Source organism: Cherax quadricarinatus, chromosome 40, assembly GCF_038502225.1.
Source record: "Cherax quadricarinatus isolate ZL_2023a chromosome 40, ASM3850222v1, whole genome shotgun sequence".
Lineage (NCBI taxonomy): Eukaryota > Metazoa > Arthropoda > Malacostraca > Decapoda > Parastacidae > Cherax > Cherax quadricarinatus.
In genome coordinates, this window is record NC_091331.1 from 11,714,705 (window position 1) to 11,741,457 (window position 26,753).

General features: G+C 39.2%; 1 protein-coding gene across 6 annotated transcripts in view; it reads right to left on the reverse strand.

The window, feature by feature from the left end:
* Nucleotides 1–26,753, reverse strand: part of LOC128687170 (RNA-binding protein 45) — a 150,564-nt gene that overhangs the window by 62,443 nt on the left and 61,368 nt on the right. For 3 of the 6 annotated variants that reach the window (XM_070092703.1, XM_070092702.1, XM_070092705.1), the window contains 4 exons: nucleotides 18,863–19,011; nucleotides 16,488–16,636; nucleotides 16,128–16,375; nucleotides 9,889–10,024 (listed from right to left, as the gene is read on the reverse strand). In XM_070092703.1, coding sequence (XP_069948804.1) covers nucleotides 9,889–10,024; nucleotides 16,128–16,375; nucleotides 16,488–16,636; nucleotides 18,863–19,011 — 682 coding nt within the window. The remainder of the gene's footprint in view (nucleotides 1–9,888; nucleotides 10,025–16,127; nucleotides 16,376–16,487; nucleotides 16,637–18,862; nucleotides 19,012–26,753) is intronic. The other 3 variants (XM_070092704.1, XM_070092707.1, XM_070092706.1) reach the window with 2 other exon arrangements.

Genomic DNA, 26,753 nt, shown 5'->3' on the forward strand with positions numbered 1-26,753 from the left:
AGAGAGAGAGAGAGAGAGACAGAGACAGAGAGAGAAGAGAGAGAGAGGAGAGGACAGAGGAGAGAGGGACAGAGACAGACCCAGAGAGAGACACCAGAGACCACAGAGAAAGAGAGACCAAAGAGAGGAGAGAGAGAGACAGAGAGAGAGAGACAGACAGGAGAGAGAACAAGAGAGAGAGGAGACAAGAGACAACACAGAGAGAGAGAGAGAGAGAGAGAGAAAAGAGGAGAGAGAGAAACAAAGAGAGAGAAGAGAGAGAGAGAGGACAACAGACACCAGACAGAGAGAGGACCACAGACAGAGACCCACAGAGACCAGAGGACCAGAAACACCCCCACCCACCCACACACCACCCCAGAGACAGAAACACCACCCCACCCTATGAGAAAGAGAGAGAGAGAAAGAGAGAGAGATAACCAGAGAACACAAAGGGAGACAAGACCACCACAGAGAGAGACACAGACAGAAAGAGACAAGAGAGAGAGAGACCAGACAGGACCAGAGACCCAGAGAGAGACAGACAGAGAGAGAGAGACCACAAGACAAAGAGAGAGAAAGAGAGAAGAGACCCAGAGACCAAGAGACAGACCACAGAGAGACAAACACCAGAAGAAGAAGAGAGACCAGACCAGGAGACAGAAAGAGAGAAAAGAAGGAGAGACCAGAAGACCAGAGGAGAGAGAGAGGAGACAGACCAGAGACCACAGGAGGAAGGACAGAAGACCAGACCACAGGGACCAGACCAAAGAGGACAAGACAGACCCACAGACCAGAGTTAAATGAGAGAGACCAAGAGAAGACCCAGGAACCCCAGAAGACACCCAGAGAGACACCACAAAGACAGAGAGAAGAGACAAGACCAGAGAGAGAGACCAGAGAGACAGACAAGAGAGAAGAGAAGAGAGACACAGAGAGAGAGGAGACAGAAAGAGAGAAACAGACAGGAAGACCCACACAGAGAGAGAAAGACAGAGAGAGAGACACAACAACCAAAAAAGAAAGAAAAAGAGAAAGAAAGAGAAAGAGAGAGAGAAAAAGAGAGAGAACACAGGACAACACAAGAGGAGACAGAAGAGAAGAGAGAGAAGAGGAGAGAGGACAAAGAAAGAGAGACAGAGAGACAAAGGAGAGAGGAGAAGAGGAGAGAGAGAGGAGAGAGGACAGACCAGACACAACCCAGAGAGAGAGGAAGACCAGAGAGACACAGACAGAGAGCATAGGTGAAGAAGAGAGAGAGGACAGACAGAGAGAGAAAGAGAGCAGAGATAGAGAGAGAGAGAGATAGAGAGAGAGAGACCAGAGAAGAGAGACCATGACTGTATGGAACACATTCGCATAGCATAATGATGCCAACCAGATAACGGTGCCAGGTGAAATCAAATGAAAATGCTTGGCCCACAGACGGCTAACTTCATCCTGTTCCCACGAGCTATATAATCAACTAATCAAATGAGCTGGATGGTCTTATTTAGCTAGTCACAAAGTTAGAACCTAACCGTAAATAGCTGCAACAAATAGGATCCCAAACCTTGTCAAACCTGGTAGAGAGAGAGAGAGAGAGAGAGAGAGAGAGAGAGAAAGAGAGACAGAGAGAGAGAGAGAGAAAGAAAGAGAAAGAAAGAGAGAGAGAGAGAGAAAGAGAGAAAGAGAGAAAGAGAGAAGAGAGAGATAGAGAGAGAGAGAGAGAGAGAGAGAGAGAGAGGAGAGAGAGAGAGAGAGAGAGAAAGAGAGAGAGAGAGAGAGAAAGAGAGAGAGAAAGAAAGAAACAAACAGAAAGAGAGAGAAAGAGAGAAAGAAGAGAAAGAAAAGAGGACCAGAAAGAGAGAAAGAAAGAGAAAGAAACCACCAAAGAAACAAGAAAGAGAGAAAGAGAGAGACACCAGGACACCAGAGAGAGAGACAGGAGAGAGAGAGAGAGGAGAGAAGAGGAGAAGACGTTCATTGACGTAGTAACACTTCAGCACATTAGTACAAGTAGCCAACTCCACCTGAAGTGAATACCAAGCAATATCAGTGAGACATATGTGGCCATGGCCCGAATGAAGGCATGGTGAGGGAACCTAGGCAGGCCTTAGGAGTGACTTTTTCTACTTATTTCGCTCAAAGAGGAGCGTCTAATATTATTAATGTGTTTTGTGCTATTGTATTAGCAAATCTGGTGTTTATTTTAACAACGTGGCTGGTACAATGCAACAAACAGTGATTTGTTTGTAACAAAATCTTCCTTTAGTGGAAAATGATAGCATTAAACAGTTTTTTGGAATTTATTAAGTCAAATAGTTTTTTGAGAAGGCAACACTTTTCCAGCCAGTCGGGCCCACCAGCCCGCCCTCACTACCCACCGGCCATAAACACCCCACCCCACCCACACCCACCCCCAAACGGACATCACCACCCTACCCTCTCCTGTTTTGAACTTCAAACCTGCAAAAGCCTCCTATCAAATGACTTCACACCGCAAAATAGCAAGATAATCAACGCTATATGGCCATTGTCCCAGTAGATAAACTGCAGTGTTTGTGGGCATCCCAAACTTAAGACAAAGATCTTAGGATGTAAGGAGCCTAACAGTTCCACTACTGACACAGATTGCACTCCAGAAGGAGAATTTGTTGCAGCCAGGTTTGAAAATCGAAAATTTAAGGACATCCATAATCCTGTGGCCATAGTGGATACAAGCCTGAGCACAGGAGGAAGGTCAGAAAGTCCTACCTTTTTTTCCAGGACTCCCTGTTCCAAAGATCAAGACTGGCCCTAATTGGGCTATACTGTAAAGCTGTCAGCAAGATAATTCCATTCACAGGGAAGCACTTCATGAAGCTCCTCAAATCAAATTAGATAACTACAAGCCTAAAAAAATTGGTTAGAAAAAGGTCAGGTGAAGCCTTGGCCAAATTCAAGGACATAAGCCTGCTCAGCTGATGGCGACATCATTGGACAAAGAATTCTGTCCCACACTGAGCTTAACTCAAGGGTAAACCCGATCGGAATTCTGTCACCTAAGGTCCCACAGACTGGCAGAGTTCAAAACACTACCTTTGGGAATTCTAACACAATTCCTCTGACCACTCACAGAGGGAACAAATCCTCTTCCCAGCAATTCGTGGGAAGCCTTGGATCTGTTAATTCTCCTACACCTGACATCTCTGCTTTCAGCCACTGCCAGTCTACTTGACAGTGCACATACCATCTCTGATCCTACACCTGTCAGCACACCTGCCGATACTATTCTAGAATCTGGTAGTAGTCTTTGACAGCAAGCTTCTGAGCCAAGGAGTTTCTCCACCAGGAGAACGGTGCAGTTAGTGATCAGGAACTATCACTGCACCTGATCACCTACTGCGCCTGGAAGCACGAACAGCAGGGACACATCTGTCAGAACTGGTAGAGGGCGGGGTAGAGGACGTGGAGGAGGACGTGGTGGAGGAAGACATCTACAGCCGTCTCACCCTCCACTAACACAGTTCCAGCGGCAGAATCTGAGGACAAATCCTGTAAACACAGGAGGTACAACAAATCCTAGTCCACCCTCCCTCCCAGGCACCTAGGCTGTGCTCTCGCTGTCACCGAAGGGCACTCTGCCAACAACTGCCTGGCCGTAGATACCAGGTGCAACTACTGCTACAAGAAAGGACATAAGGAGGACCCAGTGTCGGTGAAGAAAAGGAACTTGACAGACAGGGCCACCTGTTTTAGAGACCTGTTCTCAGAACAAACCAGCAGGATCTGAATTGGTAAACACTCTCACACGCCACCCGCTTAGCTACTCCTATCCCAGCCCAGCAGGTGGGATTGGGCCTTATACAAGACCACAGACCTACATCCCTGCAGCTGCCTCAGTACCCTACCACCTCTCAAGGGCAGGCACCTTACATTACACCCTACCACACCACCTCCAAGCTGACCACTTCATCATGAGGAGCCAGTCTATCAGCATCCTGTCGGCCAACATTAGAGGTTTCATTACTAATGTTGGAGAGCTCACACATAGCTTTGTGAACACTGACATTCAGACATGATAGCTTGTTGCTTGAAACATTTTGGATGACAGGACTCCAGAAAATTTTGCAAGAATTGCTGGCTACACCTCATGGATGAGAAGAGACAGGCAAGGGCAAGGAGGTGGTGTTGCTGTGTGCTTCTCTAAAAGTGTTCATGCCCAGCACATAGATGTTGCCACCCCTACACATCTTGAAATGATGTTCTTCAAGCTCTGTATAAACACTAGTACCTCTGTACTAGCATGTGCAATGTACAGACCTCAGTGGCAACATGCAGACCCTATCAACTTCCTAATGGAAAATATTGACTCTTCTGCTTCAACAACACAACTGTCAACATATTATAATTGTTGGTGACCTCAACCAGCACCTTATACAGAGGGACTTTGATGACCTTCTTGCAGTGTTTGACATGAGAAACTTTGTTTGATTTCCCGACTCATATCTCTGGCTCCTCCCTTGACCCAGTAGTGAGTGATCTGGCAGAAGGCATAGTCACTTGTCAACCCCTCGGCCTACGTGATCGCCTGACCACAAGGCTGTTTTTTACTCCACACTTAAGATCCCAACAGAACGAGGTGAGGAGTCCACACGCACAACCTGGCTATGGGAAGGAAAAAGGTAATTAGGCCAGCCCTTTGCTCTGAGCTCGCCACCACCGACTGGGAATGCTCTTCTCCAGGGGATGTTGACAACCAAGTGAAAGCCTTCACTGGACACATCCTTAATCTGCAACAAGAACACATTCCTCACCGGCAATATGTGACAAAAGCCTACAGATCAGCCTTGGTTTGGCTTTACAGTAGAGGCTGCTACTGCTAAGTACAAAGCATGGCGAAGGTAAGAAGAGACATCCTACCACCAATATAACAGGAACTTGCACATGCAAGCCTGTAGGCATATGGGTGATGTTCAAAAGTAAAGGGCCATTGCTAAATGGGAGTTGGACACTAAAAGAAAGTTAGCATCAGGTAGGGTAGGCTCCAAAACCTGGTGGTCCTCCCATGGTCAAGGACAGACAAGGTTATCTGCCTGATGAACTTATTCCACCTCTAAATCGACAGGATGGGACCACCTCTACTAGTAGTCAAGAGAAAGGCGGACCTCTTTGCTGAACACTTTGCTACCAAAATGCAAGTTCCTGATCCAGCAAGGGACCCTCCTTGGCTAGCTGCAAGAACTGTGTCAAAACTGTCAGGGGTGACAATAAGGCAGGAGGAGGTGCATTTCCTTCTTAAATCACTTGACCAAGAAAAGGCTGTAGGGCCCAGACAAGTTGAGCCAAGATTGTTGAGAAGATGTGCAGACCAGCTAGCAGCACCTCTAACTTTCGCATCTTCAGCACTGCCTAGTACAGTGCAAATGGCCCTCTCCATGGAAAGAGGCAAATGTAGTCCCTGTTCACAAAAAAGAAGAGCAGAGCAGAAATCAGCAACTACAGACCAGTGTCACTCCTGTCAATCACTGCTAAGATCCGTGAGACCATAATCTCAAGACAAATGACAGATTTTTTTTTGACTACCCCTCACTACTTTGTGATCGTCAATATGGCTTCAGGAAAGGTTACTCTGCTGCTGATCTGTTGTTAAACCTCTCCACTAAGTGGCACCAGTCACTGGATGAATCCAAAGTCAGCTGTGTGGTAGCACTGGACATTGCTGGCGCTTTCACCGAGGGTGTGGCACCAGGGCCTCTTAGCAAAACTTCAAGCACTGGGAATTGCAGGCTCTACGCTATGTCTCCTCAGTGATTACCTTCATGGTAGATCTCTAAGTGTAGTCCTCAATGGAAGCGGAATCAGCAAGGCATCCTATTGGGGCAAGCGTTCCACAAGGAAGTGTGCTGGGTCCACTGTTATGGAATGTCTACTTCAACGACCTTCTTCATCTCATCCCAGAATCACATGCATATGCAGACGACTGTATACTGACATTCACTTATCCAAGAGAAGAAATGCCAGCTGCTCTAAGCTACATCAATCACCAGCTGAGAGCTATATCAGCTTGGGGAAATAGATGGCAAGTAACATTTGCACCTGAGAAAACGCAAATGATGATCGCTCTAGGCACCATGATGGTAATGCTGGTGCAGTAGTAAGGATGAATGGGAGATGTTGGCACCTGGAGAAGAAGTTGATATCCTTGGGGTGAAATTTGACTCCAAACCTAACCATGAAGAACCATGTTGTAAATCTTGCAAACAAGGCAGCCAGGAAGCTTACAGCACTTCGCCGTATCTCGCATCTGCTTGACAGTAGGGGCTGGGTAAGATCCTGCACGAGGCACAAGTACGCCACACCTTGAGTATGCTCCACTCTTTGCTTGGTTTGCCTGCCTCCCCCTCTCATCTGCAACTGCTTGACAGAGTAGAGAACAGAGCAAGACGCCCTCATCTCTCGCCTGGACCCATCCTGGATAGATCTGTCATTTCAGCAGAGCCTTCAACATAGGAGGGATGTGGGTGGCCTTACTGTTATGTACAAGGCCAATATTGTCAAAATACCACACTTGGATCCACTTCGAGGGACAGCGTGAAACAAGCTTTTATGCCACAAGACGGGCAGAAAGCAGCAACTTCACTCTGGCTGTACCCTTCTCCAGAACATCATCCCATCTGAGATCTACATACCCAGGATGACTCGAGTATGGAACACATTCAGACAGCATAATGATGTCAACGAGATAACGTCAGTTGATCAAATGAAAATGCTGGCCCACAGATGGCTCCAACTTCATCCTGTTCCCTACTTGTATGTCTCATAACAATAAAAATGCTTTCAAATGAGCTGATGTAGGTAATAGCTCTTAGCTTGCCAATAAAGTTAGGAATCCTTAACCTGTAAAAATAGCTGTCAATAAAGCTAGGGATCCCATTAACCTTGTCAAACCCTGTGTAGAGAGAGAAAGAGAGAGAGAAAGAGAGAAAGAGAGAGAGAAAGAGAGAGAGAAAGAGAGAAAGAGAGAGAAAGAGAGAGAGAGAGAAAGAGAGAGAGAGAGAGAGAAAGAGAGAGAGAAAGAGAGAAAGAGAGAAAGAGAGAGAGAGAAAGAGAGAGAGAAAGAGAGAAAGAGAGAAAGAGAGAGAGAGAGAGAGAAAGAGAGAGAGAGAAAGAGAGAGAGAGAAAGAGAGAGAGAGAGAGAGAAAGAGAGAGAGAGAGAGAGAGAGAGAGAGAGAAAGAGAGAAAGAGAGAGAGAGAGAGAGAAAGAGAGAAAGAGAGAAAGAGAGAAAGAGAGAAAGAGAGAAAGAGAGAAAGAGAGAAAGAGAGAAAGAGAGAAAGAGAGAGAGAGAGAGAGAGAGAGAGAGAGAGAGAGAGAGAGAGAGAGAGAGAGAGAGAGAGATTCTCCCTTTACTTAGGGCATAGGTTATAAGACATACTCAAAGGGTGCTGCACAAATGTTGCACCTGGGTTATTATTGAGATTTTTTTATATTTCCTCGACCACTTATGGCCGCATCCACCTCAAAGGCACTAAACTCGGGGTCAAAATCACTTTCCTCTTAAAATGGGAGAGTTAATACTACGTGAAATCAGTGACACTGAGTGTTAACACCCATTATATGCTGACAAGCCATCTCAGGCCAATTGTGCCAAATTTGAAGGGAGAAAAATAAAACACGTACAGTGGTTCCTCGTTTTTCATAATTAATCCGTTCCTGGAAGTGTGACTATTATCGAAATTGACGATTTTTGAATCCATTTTCCCCATAAGAAATAATGTAAATCCAATTAATTCGTTCCAGACACCCAGAAGTATCAACAAAAAAAAATTTTTTTACCTTAAAGATAGATTTACATGCACAAAAGAATGAACATTCAACATGACAGTTGCCTTTATTGAAGGCTGTTGTTGATGAATGGAAGACAGGGAGGAGGAGAGTGAGAAGAGAGGTTATTGTTTGGAAGGGAAATCCCCCTCCATAAGGACTCTAGGTCACTTCCCTAGCTTAAATATAGATTTACATGCAGAAAAGAATACCAAATAAATGTAAAGCGCTAATAAAATGTAAATGAATATTGGTAATAGGGGTAGTTGATGAGTGGAACGGTCTGCCTAGTAGGGTGATCGAAGCTAAAACATTGGGTAGTTTCAAATTTAGGTTGGAGAAATACATGAATGAGAGGGGCTGGAATTTGAGTCGGACCTGTACTTGAGCTTATTGCTTGGGTAGCATTTGTTCTGTTAGTCGGTTGAATTTGTGAAGGACCTCCCTAGTATGGGCCAACAGGCCTATTGCAGTGTTCCTCCTTTCTTATGTTCTAAAAGCTATGGCTTGGGTAGTTTCAAATTTAGGTTAGAGAAATACACGAGTGAGAAGAGTTGGATTTGAGTCAGACTTGCACCTGAGCTTTTTACTTGGGTAGCATTTGTTCTGTTAGTGGGTTGGATTTGTGAAGGGCCTGCCCGGTATGGGCCACCAGGCCTGTTGCAGTGTTCCTCCTTTCTGAAGTTCTTATGTTCTTATTTAACATCACACTTACCTTTATTGAAGACTTGGTTGTGTGAGGGAGCGATGGCGAGTTTATTGTTGGAGAATATGACACTAATATCAACTCTGTGGCTTATTTATCTATCACAATTCAACTAATATGACATAATAAACAATACTAATAACATAGAAACATGGAATATACTCTAGAATGAATAAAATTAAGTTATTATGTATGTCACAAGGTGTTGTGTTGTATTGTTGTTGGGTGTATAAGGACCACTGAGAGTAAGCCGTCCTTATATAATGGTGGTGAAGCAGCAGCTGAGGTGGCGGTGTTTTCTGTAGCCCTATATAACTCCAACACTGGAGGAGTTAGTAGTATCGCTAAATCACTGAGGGCGGCACCCTCTACCACCATCACAACCACTACCACCGTCACTACCACCTTCTACCACTATTGCAACTGCTACCACCATCACTACCACTCTTACAACTGCTACCACCATCACTACCACCTTCTACCACTATTACAACTGCTACCACCATCACTACCACTCTATACCACAATCAACCACTATCTCAACTGCTTCCACTCTACCACCACCACCACCTTCGTATTTTTCTACAAACTTTTTCATAAATTATATGTTTCTCACATTCTTTACCAAAGGGCTGGCACTAGAAGGTTTCTTTGGAGCCATGGTGACTTATTTTGCAGTTGCAAGCACTAAAATAAACTGAATATTATGAAATGTGTTATATGAACTTGAGGGATCATCCTCACTCACTGATAAACAATGGCACACTGGCTGGGAATGGAGTGTGAGGCGGCTCACGGCTGCATGTACACGTCCCAGACGAACGACTATTTGCGAGTCAAATGACGAATCACGAGCCAATGTTTTGATGAAAATAACGTTATGATTTTCGAAAATTACGACTATCAAGCCTTACGATTATTGAGGGACCACTGTATATACGTTTGGGGCACTAGCGTGTAGGTAAAAACATACATATACGTTTGGACCATTCATGGGTTAATTTATTTATTTATTTTTATTATCACACTGGCCGATTCCCACCAAGGCAGGGTGGCCCGAAAAAGAAAAACTTTCACCATCATTCACTCCATCACTGTAAATATCAATCCTTTAGTTCTTTACCAATCTCTACCAAACAAATGAGAGCTCTCCACACATGCATAAAATAAACTCTGAATGCATATTGTTAAAAAACAGAAAAAAAAATTATTTAAAATTATTTTGTTTGAATATTAGCAATAATAACTGAGGATTAGCATTCATTTGGTTCCAAGGTGTTCTAATCTAAAGTGTGGAATACTGTAAATCAGGACCTACTGTACTCTAAAACCAGACTTCATAACTGTGCAGCCAACTGAAAAAAAAAAAAAAAAAAAAAAAAAAAGGCTGTAGTAATAAACCTTCAAACATTTTTACCTCTCTGCAACAGCTGAGTCTACAGGTGCTAATGGTTGAGGGGGAGGCAGTTTGACTGAGCAATAAGAAGGATCATAAGTTTCTCCCCCACTAAGTTGTCCTGGACTTCCTCCCATTCTGCTCATGTTACCAGATCCTGCAAACAAGAATATTTCCCTGTATTAATAAAAGCCTGAGAAAGAAACGTAGTAGTACTCCTAAGCACAATATTCACGCCATTAAAATTAATCGTAAGTCGTGAATTCAAGATACTGACCAACTAAATATTATGAATTCACTAAACAGAAAAACCCACTGAACCTAGAGTGTCTAACTTTCAAAAATAATCTGGATAACTTTTAAATACAATAGGGAAACCCTAGTGAAACATGTCAAATTAATATCTATTCATATAACCAAAAACTTTCAGGAACTATTTCCCACAAATTTTTGCAATTGGGTTTCATTGTCCAATAGGCTTTGAGAGAATATTTTGAAACCACTATTAAAAAAGTCCTCCAATGTTTCCAGCCTAAGTAACAGAACCACCAAATACAGTGAAACTCCAATTTAGTGTACTAATGGGGTGGAAGGGGAGTCTGGCAACGGTGATTTAAATCAGTATGTAACAATACTGGAAAATTTTAATATCAATTTACCCAGCAGATCGCAACAATGGACAATTCTGAAAACAGACTATCTTTTGTTTACCAACTTTGTTGTCTGGGTTTTTGTCTGGTAAACTAAAAACCTGTTAAACTGAAGACCATCTAATCAAGGCTTTACTGCAGCTGCCATGTTTACTCTTAAATTAAAAAAAAAAATGTATATATAAATTTACTGAACATTAATAAAATTTCATCAATATCAATTACTCACTATACAAATAATGACAATCTTCAAGATAATCTAAAGAGCCTGTGGCTATTCATGGGATTAAGACCCAATTCAGGTAACAGACATTCATTTTCATGGCTAAAGCTCTGTTAATGATTTCAGGGATCACGGTCCCAGCAGCTGAGTCTCAGACCAGGCCTCCTAAAATGGAAAGGAAATACAGTATTTTCACACAGGGTAACATCACATTAATGACAGCAACCAAAGGAAATATTACCATCCTGTCAAAAGTGTTTAAAAATAAACCTGTTCAATGTTTGGCAATCTAGCAGGACTGATGGTCTTTTCTTTCTGTCTCATGTACACATCACAGGTTCATCTTAGACACAGCTAAAAAAAAAAAAAAAAACACTACACACTCATTACCAAGTTTCTTATTTCTGTTATATTTCCTTTCCAGTTTATGAAGCTTGATCTTAAGACCGGGAAGTAGGGCCGATGATTCCAAGTATTATTAACAGATATAAAGCACATGCAAGTCTACACAAACGTATACTGAATGTCAGTAGAAAGTTATGATATACTAGCCATCTTACATTGACTAACAACCAGCATCATACCAGTGTGTAAAGCACTTAAAGGCTTCCCTTTCATGCTTATATAGGAGACATTTAAGCATCTTCCTGTATAGTTGTTGCTTACCAATCTAATATCACCCTTAGCTGAGTCAATTGCACAAAATGAAGGTATACATGCCATGTTTTCTCTTGTGCATTTCCAAAACAGCACAACCATAAATGTTACAAATTGTACAAATTACAATGTAGTGTACAAGCAATATTCACAATTAAGCCAGATTTAAAACTATGTGCAACAAACTCATTTGTTTAGGTACCCAAGGACAATACATCAGCATGCATTTCACAAAGCAGTACACACAAAAGAAAAAAATTTTCTTAAAATTAAACAGAAACTAGTGCTTATAAACTCCATCAAGCATGGCACTTTCCATGGGTTATGTTGAAATCTGACTTATGTTTTTCCACAACATAGGGTGACTCAGAGGGAAACATTCTGAAGGGTGGATGCAGAAAGTTGTTTCTTGTTTTACAAAATAAGGGGTTCCATACAGGTGTTGCAAACTCAAACTATGACACACAGGTAAAAAGTTTTTGAACAAGTATTTGTCTAGTTCATGAATGACATCCTTTTGTTCAAAAGCTTAGCCTATGCTGCTGTTTGACTGCCAATAATAATGAATGCTCTAAATATGATTTATTCACATAAAATGCCGGCAACTATACACTTTAAACTACACTGTTCACTTAATACACTACTACCAAATCTTTTGGGGACAGTTAAACAAGTAGGATTAGGCAGAGCAAATCTCTCACTCTTGTCAGACAGAAGGTGGAGCCTCCATCACATTCCTCATACTGAATGACTCACATGGTTTCAGCACTTAACACTTTTTTTTTTTTTTAAATCCACAACCTAGAGGGTGACTCAAGAAAGTTCACACATTCATATTCACCTTCATTCATGCACAAGCTGTTTTGCCATAAGTGTGTAGATATTACAATTCAAATGACCATCCAAACTGCAACATTCCCACCTCTCTTCCAGGGTGCACCAATGAAATACTAATAAGAATAATACTACTAATACTTATACCATGATTAATAACTACAATAATAATATAACTACCATACTGACCCTCAAGAGCCAGCGAGTAAATGTAAGCACGCCAACCACACACTACGTATGGTTGGATAATCAGTGAAAGTTTACACTAATATTATGAGCCATTTTCATTTTATGTAAGTTAATTTCATTTATTAATACACCATCTTTGGATTAGAAAGAATAACTGGTGAAAAAAAAATGTAGATGCTAGATGTAGGTGCTTGGTTACTAATGTAAATATTCTAATTAACAGGTAAGCAAACAATCTACAATGCACACGAGACCTCGATTATTCTGGTGAATAGTTCATTGCAGAAAACTGCTCGAAGTAAAGATTCACAGATTTTTTAATTTGGAAAAGGGGCCTTGGGTTGTCCAGATTTTTATATTTACGAAACTCCAGCAAAAAAATGATTGGAGGGTGCATGAATCTGTGATGGAGGGAAGGAGGGGTAGGGGTTTTCCTAGAAAAGATTGGAGGGAGGGGTAAAGGTTTTGTAGGCGAGGGGCTTGATCACTTAACAGGCATATGTGAGTGCGTTAAGAAAGGAGTGGATGCAAATGGTTTTTATGACCGGACGTGCTGTTGGAGTGTGAGCACGGTAACATATATGAAGGGATTCAAGTAAACCGGCTAACTGGACTCAAGTTATGGAGATGGGAAATACAGTGCTTGCACTCTAAAGGAGGGCTAGGGATACTGCAATTTGGAGGGGCATCTGAGTTGCAATGTTGACACACCTCTGGCAAGACAGTGAATGATGGTGAATGTCTTTTTTTTCTTTTTAGATAACTACCTTAGTGGGAGATGGCCAGTTTAAGAAAAGAAATGAGAGAGATGTTTTATCATGGAAGTTGTGGGCCATGTATATAGAATGCAGTTCCTAGATTCACTTTTTTTGCCTTGCTCAAACCAGGCATTAGCCAAAGATAATTTGCAATGTTGTATACTATAATTCATGAAGTGCTCCCTAAATACTAATCAGAATGATGCACATCATGGATTCCTGGGGAAATGCTTTATTGTGTAATTAACTATCTGAATTTCTAGATGAGCTCCAACTCTTAGTCCCACCTGTTAATTCTTTACTTATTGATGTGAATGATCCTTATTTTTGAACCTGTGCATGGAACTCACCTTCCCTATCAATAATCCACCCATTCCTTCTTTGTTAAAGAAATGTTTCTAGATATCACTCTGACTCAGTGACTTATAGTAGACCCTCTGTTTTTGTTAGCCTCTGATTTCGTGATTTTTGGTTATCGCCGACTTTTTTCTGTCAAAATATAGTCCAATTTCGTTAATTCCCTCTGATTTTGTCGGTCGTGCAAAACACGTCTGAGTGCCTGCACACACACAAAACCTCCCACATACGCATTCTGAGTCAATGTGGCATTGCTTCTCGATGAGTGAACGTTACCCTGCAAGGTCATATGAAACATTTCGTAATAATCCATTTTTGTGCTTGTTTATTGTGTGTGACTGTTAAATAAGCCACCAAGGGCCCAAAGAAGGCTCCTAGTGCCAGCCCTATAGTAAAGAAGGTGAGAAACACGATAGAATTCAAGAAAGAACTTGTAGCAAAGTACCAAAGTGGAGGAGGAAGAGAGAGGAATGTGCCTTCTTCAGTGATTCTATAATATGTATGATACTAAAGCAGCAGGAGTCAATAAAGGCTACAGTGCCAGCCAGCGATCAAGTGCAGCAAGTAAATTAAGAGATAGAAAAAGATACGAAACTAACTCCTCCAATGTTGTTGGAGGTATATAGGGCTACTGACAAGATACACTGCCTGCGTATCTTCCACCACCCTAAACCAATCCCAGCATCTCCTTGAAGGTAAGTGTAAATATTTCTCATTTATAAATTACGTACACTGTTTCAGCATGAATAGTGGTGGTGGCCTCTGCTGCTGCTGCTGCCGCTGCCGCCGCCACCACTAAACGTACGGCTTATGCTGTCAATGGCCCTGATAAACCCAAGACCACTCCTCACATACGTAATGACATATTTTATTCATTCTAGAGTATATATCATGTTTCTATGCTATTAATATTGTTTATTATGTCATAGTAGGTGAATTGTGATAGATAAATAAGCCGCAGAGTTGTTATTAGTGTCATATTTAAGCATTCTGTCCTGTCTCCAAACTCTCCTCCCTCCATACACCAAGAAGACTCCTCAATAAAGGTAAAAGTGATTTAAATTTTCATTTAACCATTTCATTAGTGCTTTATATTTATTTCTCATTATTTTCTGTATGCAAAACTATAGTTATTCTCTATAAAATGTATTTTTTAATACTTTTGAGAGTCTGAAACGGATTACTTGGATTTACATTATTTTTATGGGGAAAGTTATTTCGGTATTAATGATTTCCGGGCTTTGTCAGACTCTCTAGAACGGATTAATCATGAAAACCGAGGGTCCACTGTATGTGTGTGTGCAATGTCCAAGCATGTTTCTTTGTTCTTGTTATATTGCTGAAAAGAGCCTATTCTTATCATGTTTATAACCAATAGGATTTTGTACGTCATGCTCATATCCTATTTTGTTTTTTGTGCCTTCAATGACACAGCCTGGAGAGTGGCAGGGTTTGTCAATATATATTCTGGTCTAACTTTCACAATATGAATTGAAAACAACCCATTTTTAAATACTGTACTATATATGAACACTAATATATTCATAAACTATTAGTCAGAAAAATGTCTTTGCTTTCTAGAAAAATTATTTGTTTGGAGTATCAATAAGAAATGCAGCTATTTTCAGGGAAAATATAATACTGCATGCCTCATAGCTTCTAGCATGCAAGGCAAATGCCAGCAAGTGAAAAATAATGATCCATCTCTCATGTACACTACTGTTTTCCCCTTACAATGTGAAAGAAAGCAATGTTTTTAATATTAAACTCCCAAGCTATTAACCTATAATAATATTTCCAGAAAAATAAAATGTTGCACTCTCTCACGTGGTCAATACAAATACTGTACAATATGTATTAACAATATAGTACTATGTCACAACATTCGTCTCATGATGCCCTGAACAGATTAGATGTTATTCTAATCTCGAGGTGGACTGACAGGTCACTGGCAAAGTCATATAATCGACAATGACTTTTAAATTCTATTAAAAAATTTGGTGAAATTTAAAAAATTATTTGATTTTTAAAGATTCCTAGTCCCAATACTGTTGGTTATCAATTATGCATTGCACTATCTGTTTAAATCTCCATGTAAGGGTAAAGAGCAAGATGAATGAAGTGGTTCAATTTAAATTTCTCTCCTCGAGATTAAACATTATGAGAAGAAAATGAAGTGGTATGCAAATAGAGCATATCCTAAACTAAACTGAACTGTAAAATTATAAACATATTCATGAGGGAAGGGTGCAAGCAGGCACTAAATCTGTAGGGGTCATACAGCTCCTGGGGGAATGGGAGGCAATCAGTTTTAATCCAAAGCATGGCCATGTCCAATTCCATAGATCAAGAGCCCCTCACCTGCATCATGGAACCTTCCTTAAAGGGTACATTGTAATCCTTGCTATTTTTTTTTTTAACACACTGGCCATCTCCCACCAAGGTAGGGTAACAAAAAATCCATCAAAAACAGCATTTTAGAAAAAGCCATTATTTCCCTAAGAGCATTAATCTCATTCAACTGATTAATCAGCAGCTACATCTAACACCACTTTTGTATTCTCAAAAATAAGTAAATATGGAACCACAAACCCTGATTTAGTCCTGCAGCCTGTATCAGAGATGTTGCATGGGCAATGGTCTCTGCTAAATGTGCTAAATCCTGTTGGATATTGCTGTTTGGCTGACCACCAGAGAGTGACTGGGGGGCTACATTCATACCACCAGGAGGACTTCCTCCCATTGTACCATTGTGTGGGGCTAAAGCACCTGTTACACCTCGAGGCAAACCTGCAAACGGTGGGCCTCCTGGAGCACCTGGAATCATTGGTGGTGGCCCTCTGAAAAAAAAAAAAAAAATACATATGAGAATACAAGATAAATTAAGATTCTAAATATTCCAATGCATTCACAGAAAGGAAAAAGAAAATTTACTTGTTAATATAAACTTACGGAGGCATGTCATGATGAGAATCAAACTTGACAATTAATCGTTGACCAGGAGGATATTCAAACCCATGAAGCTTCTCCTTAGCATAGGTTGCAGACTGGGTATTATTATACACCACGGTAGCAACCCCTCGCGCCTGATGATGAAGCATCTTTTGAATTGGGCCAAGAGAGAGTTCTTTTAGTGAAAAGTAATACATTAAAAGTTATTGAATCACATACTGGTCATATTTAGAAAGCTTACATTGAGAACATTCACACTAGAAGGACTCTCATTCATAAACACAGTATTATCTCACAGAGTACAAATAATTATCATCAATTTTCATTTAATTCATTATATACTTTCTACATTTAGTGTTCTCTGCATATTTAGTGCAGCACCATAACTTTTTTATTCTTAAAGGTAGTATCTTAACTCATAGTTAAACCAAAACTGAAACCTTCCAGAAGTTTTTTTTTATCAGTTGATAATAAGAGCTTATAGGCTGTACGAAGAAGTTAGTATTATTCTGATACTGTTATCCTTAATTTGACTTTCAAGGGTATATCCAGACATTTTCAACTGATATCCCTCTATATAAGTTACATAAGTATTAAATAAGAAATAAATTCAAGATAAATATAAAATGTGAAAGCAATTAGCATTCTGGTTATTGCCTACCAAATACTGACCATTAAATTGACAGTTTCTAAATTTATACAAGCTAACAGTGTTTCAGCAGAATTTCTAATACTCTGTATCTGTATTTGGCCACCCACTATTCTATGAATACAAATAATAAAATCATTGTATATTTATCATGCAATTTAACAAATCACCTACCATCAACATTCCTTCATCTTGGAGCTGTACTTGTCACAGATTTATACTATGCAATACAGAATTATGTAGAGATGTTATTAAAAAAAAATAAGTGCTAAACATGTGTCATACAATGCTGCTATGTCAAGCCATATTTCTTGAATAAAACTAGTGCATGCAGTTTAGCATTACATACTGCTGTTGCCTAAACTTGTGCCTTTTACACATGGCTATAAATTAGATTTTAGCATTAAGTTCAAAAAACTGCAACCTGTATTTCAGTAAAAACAACTTTGATCACAATATTCACTTTTTAATTTGTATCATACAAAATGCTGTACAACCACAATAACAAACCTAACAGAATCAATGAAGGTCTTTTTTCCTTTATTAATGATTCTTAAGCTTTAGTCACTACATGGAATGTGGTATATTCTTTTTATTTCTCTATCCCATTACTATACGTCCAATTAATTTTTGCTAATTTTTCCTTGTATACAAGTACAATGAGCAACATTTCATAAAACCAGACTCATTTATCACATAGCTTTGTAATAAACAGTTATATATTAAAGTTATTCCTTTAAAAACCTTTTACATCAATACTTTATTAGCCTGTACTAACATCTGACAACTGTTCACCAATGTTAAAAATAAAACCAAGATGTAAAATACAGAGCCAATGTTTTGAGTACTGCTAATGGGTCAATGATATTGAAAAGGATGAAATAACAGCCAGTGTCCAATAAAGACTACATGCTCAGCCCTACACTAAATGGGGGAAAAAAAAAAAAAAAAGCTCAAGCAAAAGTGAAAAAAAAAATAACTATTTACAATGCTTATGGATAAGTATGCTTGTTTTCACAACACAAAATGGTGACTTACTGAAAAATTAGTATCTACAGTAAGCATTCCTCTTTTCAAAATACTAATTGGTGACTCACACAGTATCTATATATTTTAATGTTATTTAAGTGAATAATTAAAGGAAGAAGTTTCGTCAGCAGTCCCCAGTATACGATGAGCATTCAATTCCTTTCATGCTGTTCCTAAGAGAAAAATACCTAGAACAAACTGGACCCTGTCTTAAAATGTAGAGCATACTTTATACCACACACAATTTGCCTTTACAAGTTCGTGTGAATTAATATCCTATCTGTTAATGGAACTGGTACACATGCAAATACTGTAGTGAATCAGTCTCGTGTACATACTATATTAAGATACTGTATTTGAAAATTTTGTCTAGTGTAAATAGGCATATAAACCACTAAACCATTGTACAAAAGACCTTAAACCATTAGTGTAAAACTACCATTACCCTAATTTTTCAGGCTGCCAAGATGCATAATATTAATGCTGCCTGTTTAAAACAAAATATTAGGAATATGGTGAGGCAATACCCAATATAGTACAATTATCTCCATGAGAAAATATGTCCAAGATGTAGTACAGTATTTCTTTTGCTGTGTTCAAGGACACTGAAACAAGCCTATCATCAAATCTAAGGTTAACCTCAAACACTGAAACTGTCACAGTTTTCCTGTCCAGGTGCTGCATGTTGATAGTATACCTGTCCAGCCTTGCGGTCTTTCCTCAGGTCGCAGTAATCAAGACCGGGGATAAGGTCAAACAACTTCCAGAGCTGGTCCTGGTTGAGGGTCGGCGAAGCAATAACAGTCAGCCGCGTCACACCCTCAGGATTTAGCCCACTTGTGTCCACTGTAGAGGGGTCGGATGTCCGCAATGAGTTGTGTCATTGGTCAAAATGGGCCAAACAGTTAAAAAAGTCCTTGTTTGCTTAAAGAATTTCCAGAGGTGCACTTTAAGGAAAGTACAATGCAATAATCTATTACAAAGCATTCATCTTTCCTAAGACAATAAGGATAGCTGGTTCAATAAAATCTGAGAGTAAAAACTTGAATGACCAAAAATTCATATAAATAAAATGTATATAAAAATAAAGGCACCAGTTAGAAATCTCTATGCAAAAAAAAAAAAAAATTTATTTAAGAGTAACAAAGGACATTTTTTGTTTTTACAGTTGCCTTCAGGCCAATATACAAGAGCATTACTTGAAGTTGTTAGCAGTTAAAACAAAAGTTTTGCGGAAGCACATACTGTACTGTATACCTATACTCGGTAATAACAGAAAAGCATAAAAAAATCGAAAAGCTGCTGCAACTAAGTTGAAGCATTCAAGTGAATTAATATCCTTTTAATAACATTTCTATGAATTTAAAGTGAGCAAAAATTTTTGGTAAAATTTTCATGCTATTTAAGATCATGCTTTTCATTTATAACAAATGACTAATTATAAAAACTACTGTCCAACAAAACAGGAAACTCCAACTGACAAAGAGTAATTACTCAGAGTGGGACTTTTTCCATTAATCAACGCATCTAATAAATATTTACATCATTTAACTACTCCCAGAGAAAAATTAACACAAAAATCAAAATAAAAAGCAAAGTTAATGAAATTACATCCAAGAGTCCAGTGGAAAGTCTTTTTTATAGTGTCCCAGTTTATTTTGTCAGTTGAGAGTAATCAAATTGTCCCTGACTTGAAAAAAAAAAAAAAAAAGATGCAAGAATTCTTGTAGAACTTCTCAGTCTGAAAAACTATTAGAATGTAATTGTGTTTATGTATCTATACTGTACATGAATGTGTGCAATTTGTATATGTAGAGTTGAGAGACTGCTCCTGGTCCTGCCTCCTTGGATATTTTGATGGGCATCATTGATTTTTGACCTGTGTGAGTGCTCTTGTATGTGGGAGGGGATGGAGGGAGAGGAGAGGGAGCAGAAAGAGAGTGCGGGAGATTAAGATTATGTAGTCAGTAAATGTCTTCACTGAGTTAACGTTGTGCTTTAACCAGAATGTATTCAAGTACTGTATAAAACAAGAAGTGGGAATAAAAGTGCGAGTAATGCAGGTACTGAATTTAATTGCTAAACCTATAAGAAACTACTAAGACATATGATGGCCAGTTATCCTACATTTCCTTTACAAACATTAGATAATAAAAAATTTTGTCAGAAAAAGGCCACTCTATTATGTCATGAGTTGAGCCCAACATCACAGAAAAGGACTAATTATAAGACAATAACACTTTGGTAATACTGTACCACACTTCAAGTATTTCTGTTATATTCATCTTATTTGGGGAGATGGCATTTCAGATTTGAAAAAAAGGAATCTGACTCCAGATTAGCTGCCATACCTTACTACCTTTAAATGTTACCTCACATCCATCATAATGACATTCAATATAAAATACAGTTTACCTGGAGTTTACCTGGAGAGAGTTCCGGGGGTCAACGCCCCCGCGGCCCGGTCTGAGACCAGGCCTCCTGGTGGATCAGAGCCTGATCAACAGTGAGTGAATAATGCCACAAAAATTAATACCGGGATATGAAATCTTAGTTTCAATTAAATAAACTAAAATTCTAAGGCTAAAAAATTGACAACCCTCCCCCCCTAAAAAATGACAATTTAGAAAATTAAAAATGAAGGGGCAGATTTTACACATCCAAAAATTTTCCTGTAATTTTAACACTGTTAATAGTCAACAACTTTCCATTTCAAGCCACTACAGCTGAATAAACCAACAATTTTCATGGCTTGAAAGGCATTTCATTAATTGCCTTCAAAGATGGTCTGGCAAGTTGGATTTGGAATAAATTGATGAACAATGTAAATTCCAGCATTTTGAATATGTTTAGTTTAATATATATAGGTAAAAAAATACAAAAGCTGTATATTCTACATGTGCAGTCATATTACTGGTGATAATTTAAAAAAGGTTTTCTCTTAATGTTTATGACAACAGAGAGGGAGGGGGGCAGGATGAACATCCACAACCAAATTTTACACTGCAAGTTCAAGGGCCATGCAAAATGTGCAGTTCACTCTCTGGGACAATATTGTACACCACCTCTTAATCATCAGACCTGCATTCCCAAGGCATTAGCAATGCTGTAAATTCCATGAGTTACTCTTTACTACCAAAACAAGGCTATAACTTTTAGTAACTTACTGAAAGAAAAAGTTGCCTTAACAGTAATGAAGAGTTAAGAAATATTTAATGTTTCTGGTGATAATGATAAATGAAGGAGAATATGCAGCAGAAAATTTGTGCACTTAAAGTGAGAGAAAGGTACAGGGGAAAAATCTTAAAAATTTTCACTACTGTGAAGAAACATGCTGCCTCTACATTACTCTCATGCACTAATCATAATACAGTGATCGACAACTCAGATATGTGAAAGTTCCTACTGAGTATCTCATCTGTTAATGGTTTTGAAGATCATCACCCTACAGCCCAGTCTCAAAACATGATTCCTATCAGTTAATGGTTCTGACAATAACTGCCCTCCCATCCTCAGCTAAGTCTTGGACAAGGTTTTTTAAACTGAAAAAGCAATATTACATAAATTGGAACTATGGTACTAGAGGGTTCCGAGGGTTATCTTTACCATCGCCAGATCTCAGATCAGACCTCCGGAGAAACACTATTAACTCTTTCACTATTATGACCCCCAAAATTATGTGCTGACATCATGGAGTAAAAAAAAAAAGAGAAAACGAAATAATAGAATCTTTTTCTGGAGGTAACGACACAAAAAATACAAAATTCAGTGGCAAACTTACTCAAGCACAAAGCTTGCAGTCTGGGCACAAATTATGCAATTTTTGCCCACAGTCCTGATATAATCCAATTCAAAGAATAAAAAGCCACAAAACTGTGACTAGAACAATAAACAACCCACACACGCGAGAATAAAACTTATGACAAAATTTTAGGTCCGACTTGGACCACCGACTAGCCAGACAGAAGCATGAAGGAAAAGGAGTGAGAATATACAAGAGAGTGGGCAGGGCCAATAGTAGAACAAGAGAAGATAGCTGTATAAATGTAGTAATGGTGGTAGTATAAGTAATGCAAGAGAGGCAAAGGTGGCAATAAGGAGAGAGGAGTGGTAGTGACATGGCAGAGTAGGGAGTGCAGAGAAGAAATAAAAGGAAAAGAAAATAAGAAAAGAAAAAGAAAATTAGCAGTAGTCTAAAAATGGGAGAAAAAAAGAAAGAACTGCAGATCAAACGGACCACATGGGAAGGACAAAAGATTGATTACTACGAAGGGTATTAATTTGGCGAGAAGTAAGTTTGATGTCTAAGGAATTGAGAAAGTTGTTAAAATTTAGTAGACTGGAAACATAGGAAATGAAAGAACAAGAGCTTTCACAGGAGCAGAGAGTTTGGGAGAGAAGAAAGTCTGTTCAGCATGTAGGAAGGCAGAATTTATGAAATCAGAAGGACAGCCAAAGTGAGAGAATGAACTGCGAAGAGTTAAAATTTCCGAATCAAGCAAATGAAGACATGGAGTGTCATAAAATGCGACACCTGGCCTGTTAATGGTTTTCTAACAGTTTGTTAGATAATGGAGGAATAAAAATCAACCAAATAAAATTGATTACTTTAATAATGTCTTAATGGTTAAGGAGATAGACTGCAAGTAGGTATTTGATACTGTATTCAAGAAGCTGGGCCAAAAACGTGATTCATGCAGGAATAACAGGGTATATACTTCATTGAATCAAAGAGTGACTGCCAGGAAAGAGAATCTTGCAGGCTTCCACAAGGATCAGAATTAAGACCAGTACTGTTTCTAATATGTGAATGACATTCTAGATTTGACTTCCTCAGATATATCCCTTTGCAGTGAAGTAGTAAACACATGTATAGAGATTTGTGTTAGATATAATCAGAGAAAACTCTATGGAGAAGCAGAGAGGAATCCTTCCTCCATAAGCCATGCATGTTGTAAGAGGCAACTAAAATGCTGGAAGCAAGGGGCTTGTAACCCCTTCTCCTGTATACTGTACTAAAGGATAAAAGAAGAAACACTTTAGTTTCTTCGTTTTCGGGTCACCCTGCCTCAGTGGGAGATGGCTGGTGTCATAAAAAAAAATGCAAGGAAGTCAGAGGGAATAGGAGAGTGTGAGGGGGGGAAGGGGGAGGGGGTTAGGGGGGGAGGGGGGACCTCAAACTCCTTCAAAATCCCCAGTGGTATTAACCTCTGAAGCTGCTGCAACATGACAAATGCCTAGATTCAACTCAACAAATTTCATCTTTTTTTCCAAGGTTGGTCCTAAAAATAAGCAAGAAACATCACCTTCACTGAGGAAAACAAAATGAAAATTAAACAAATACTCTAGCTCCTCCTGGTTTAATTAGTGTATACATTAACCCTTTGAGGGTCCAAACCGTGTATCTGTGCATTGTCCACAGGGTCCAAGCCTGTAAGTGGTAAATTTGGGCCAAGATTATGAGAGAATGGATCTATGTGGTAAGTGTGCATCATATAAAACAAATCCTGCAGCACACAATGCATGAGAAAAAAAAAAAGCATTTTTAGACTAAAACACCAACTTTGCAGTGTATTTTTGTATGGTTTTTAAGGTTATATTAGCAGTTTCTTGGTCTCATTTGATAAATTGGAAGATATATTACAAAAATATAGATGATTTTGATTGATTTTTAGTACTGAAAAGAGCCTGAAATTGAGCTCAAAGTAGCGTAAATGTTCGACTTTTGCTGATGTTCAAGAGTAAACAAATGACGTTACACGTTCAATACACGTCAACTGGTGCATCTAATATACAGTCACAATAGCACTGATATTACTTATACAATTACGTACTACAATATTGAATGATGGCAAATCTTCCATTTTTTGGTGTAAATAACAATTCTTTATGTAAATAAAAAATCAAAATGGAATTCATCTATAAAGCCTGGAAACATAACCAATAAACACAGGAAATGTTATTTTAGCGCCAGGAATGCTTGTGCTATTTATTCCTAGACCCTATTTTGCAACTCGAGTATTTTGAACTTTGTGAAATTGGCCAAATTATTAATTTCTGATCACTTTATTGGGTAGTTGAAATAGTTGACTGAGCAGTTTCTTGTGATCAATCGATAAAAATAGAAGTACAGTGGTACCTCGGTATATGTTCGCTTTGGAGTAAGTCCAACGTGGTAAATGTCCTGTTTGGACGTGCAAATTTTTGCAAAAAATAGAAAATTAAAAGTGAATACAGGAAAGAGTAAGGTTATGAGGACAAAGAGATTAGGTGATGAAAGATTGGATATCAGATTGGAGGGAGAGTCTGTAGTGGAAAGAAGGCGGGGTAGGGGTCGGCCTAGGAAAGGTTGGAGGGAGGGGGTAAAGGAGGTTTTGTGTGCGAGGGGCTTAGACTTCCAGCAGGCATGCGTGAGCGTGTTTGATAGGAGTGAATGGAGACAAATGGTTTTTAATACTTGACGTGCTGTTGGAGTGTGAGCAAAATAACATTTATGAAGGGGTTCAGGGAAACCGGCAGGCCGGACTTGAGTCCTGGAGATGGGAAGTACAGTGCACTCTGAAGGAGGGGTGTTAATGTTGCAGTTTAAAAACTGAAGTGTAAAGCACCCTTCTGGCAAGACAGTGATGGAGTGAATGATGGTGAAAGTTTTTCTTTTTCGGGCCACCCTGCCTTGGTGGGAATCGGCCAGTGTGACAATAAATAATAAATGACGACCTTCGTTCAGAACACAATTCATGTCCTAGAACTTGTATGGGTCAAAAGGCAAAAGTAAAGTTCTTTGGACAGATTTTTAGTAAAAGTCAAACCTGGTAAGCTTCAACCAGGTCCAAACAGGGTAAGAGAGAGAAAAAAAGAGAAGGGAACTCTCCTTCCAAACAATAACATTTCCTCCTCCTCCCTTCTCAGCACTATCCTAGTAGGCGCTCGACTCTTTTCAGCAAAGTAAAGCGAGGTTAAATTTGCACTTATTTCATCTAATTCTTGTGTATTTATGTATATATTTTAGCATTAAGCAGTGTTTAAATTACATATTTTAGTATTAAGCAGTGTTTAAATTATTTTATACAATCCCACCAATGTATAATATGCCAATAATATGGTTTTTTTCATGGGAACAAATTAATCATTTTCCCCATACAGTGGCACCCCAGTTTTCTTTCTTAATCTGTTCCAGAAAGGCGGTCGAAATTCAAAATGGACGAAATCCGAAGTACTACTTTTGTATTTTGATACGAGCTCTTTCTTGAATTCTATCGTGTTTCTCACCTTCTTTACCAAAGGGCTGGCACTCTGAACTTTCTTTGGCCCCATGGTGACTTATTTTGCAGTCACACAATAAACAAGCACCAAAAACAATGGATGAAAGCCCAGAGTATTGTTCACTTGACAAGTGACAGAGGTAGACTGAATCCGGCAGCAGCGTCACCCGGGGGGGATCTGATACGGACGATTTCCGAGTTGATGTATGAAACCTGGACTAAAAATTCGCCGAAAATGAGTCGTCGAAATCCGAATTGTACAATATTCGGACCAGACGAAAACCGGAGTTTTACTGTATTTCTCATGGGAAAATTCGTTTGGTATAAGTTCAAGGTCCTGGAACATACTAAGGAGTATACCAAGGTACTACTGCAATACTAGCGAAACAGCTTAGAATTTGGTCAACTGGAATAATGTAACTGGCCTAAAATAGGAGTCAAAGTGGACAAAATCGCTGATGGGGTGAGGATATTAAGAGTTTGGAGGGGCATCTGAACTGTAGTATTAGCACACCTCTGGCAAGAGTGTGAATGATGAAAGTGTTTCTCTTTTGGGCGACCCTACCTCGGCGGGAGACAACCAGTGTGTTAAAATAAATTAATCATAAATGAAGAGGAACAATACTGAATACAATTTTTTTTTTAATCAACTAGACATCTCTCACAGAGGTAGGGTAAAAATCTGGTTAAAAATATAAAGGAAATAATGTGTTATTGCTTGGAAATGTATCTCCGATTGAAACACAGGTGTCTATGAAAAACAAGTTAAGAATTTCAAACATTCAACTTACAATTTTCAGGAATGCATTAACATCATGGAAGGGGACGGGGGAGGGGGGGGCATATTGTACAAAAAATTTAATCTTCGGACAAAAATAAACTTGTTTATCACTATACTTAAGTGCAAAGTTTTAATATATGAAATGCAGGCCGGACTTGAGTCCTGGAGATGGGAAGTACAGTGCCTGCACTCTGAAGGAAGGGTGTTAATGTTGCAGTTTGAAAACTGGCAAGACAGTGATGGAGTGAATGATGGTGAAAGTTTTTCTTTTTCGGGCCACCCTGCCTTGGTGGGAATCGGCCAGTGTGATAATAATAATAAAAAAATAATAATAATTCTATAAATGACCATTTTCAAATTTCTAATAAACAAAATATACCTTCAATTATTCCTTTAGAAAAAATTAAAACTACTGTATACAAAATATCATGCAATGCAATTATCATAACATTAAGTATACAATACTGTACAGTACAGTGGACCCCCGGTATTCAATGGCATCGGTATTCGATGTTTTAACGCAAAAATTTTGCCTCGGTATTCGA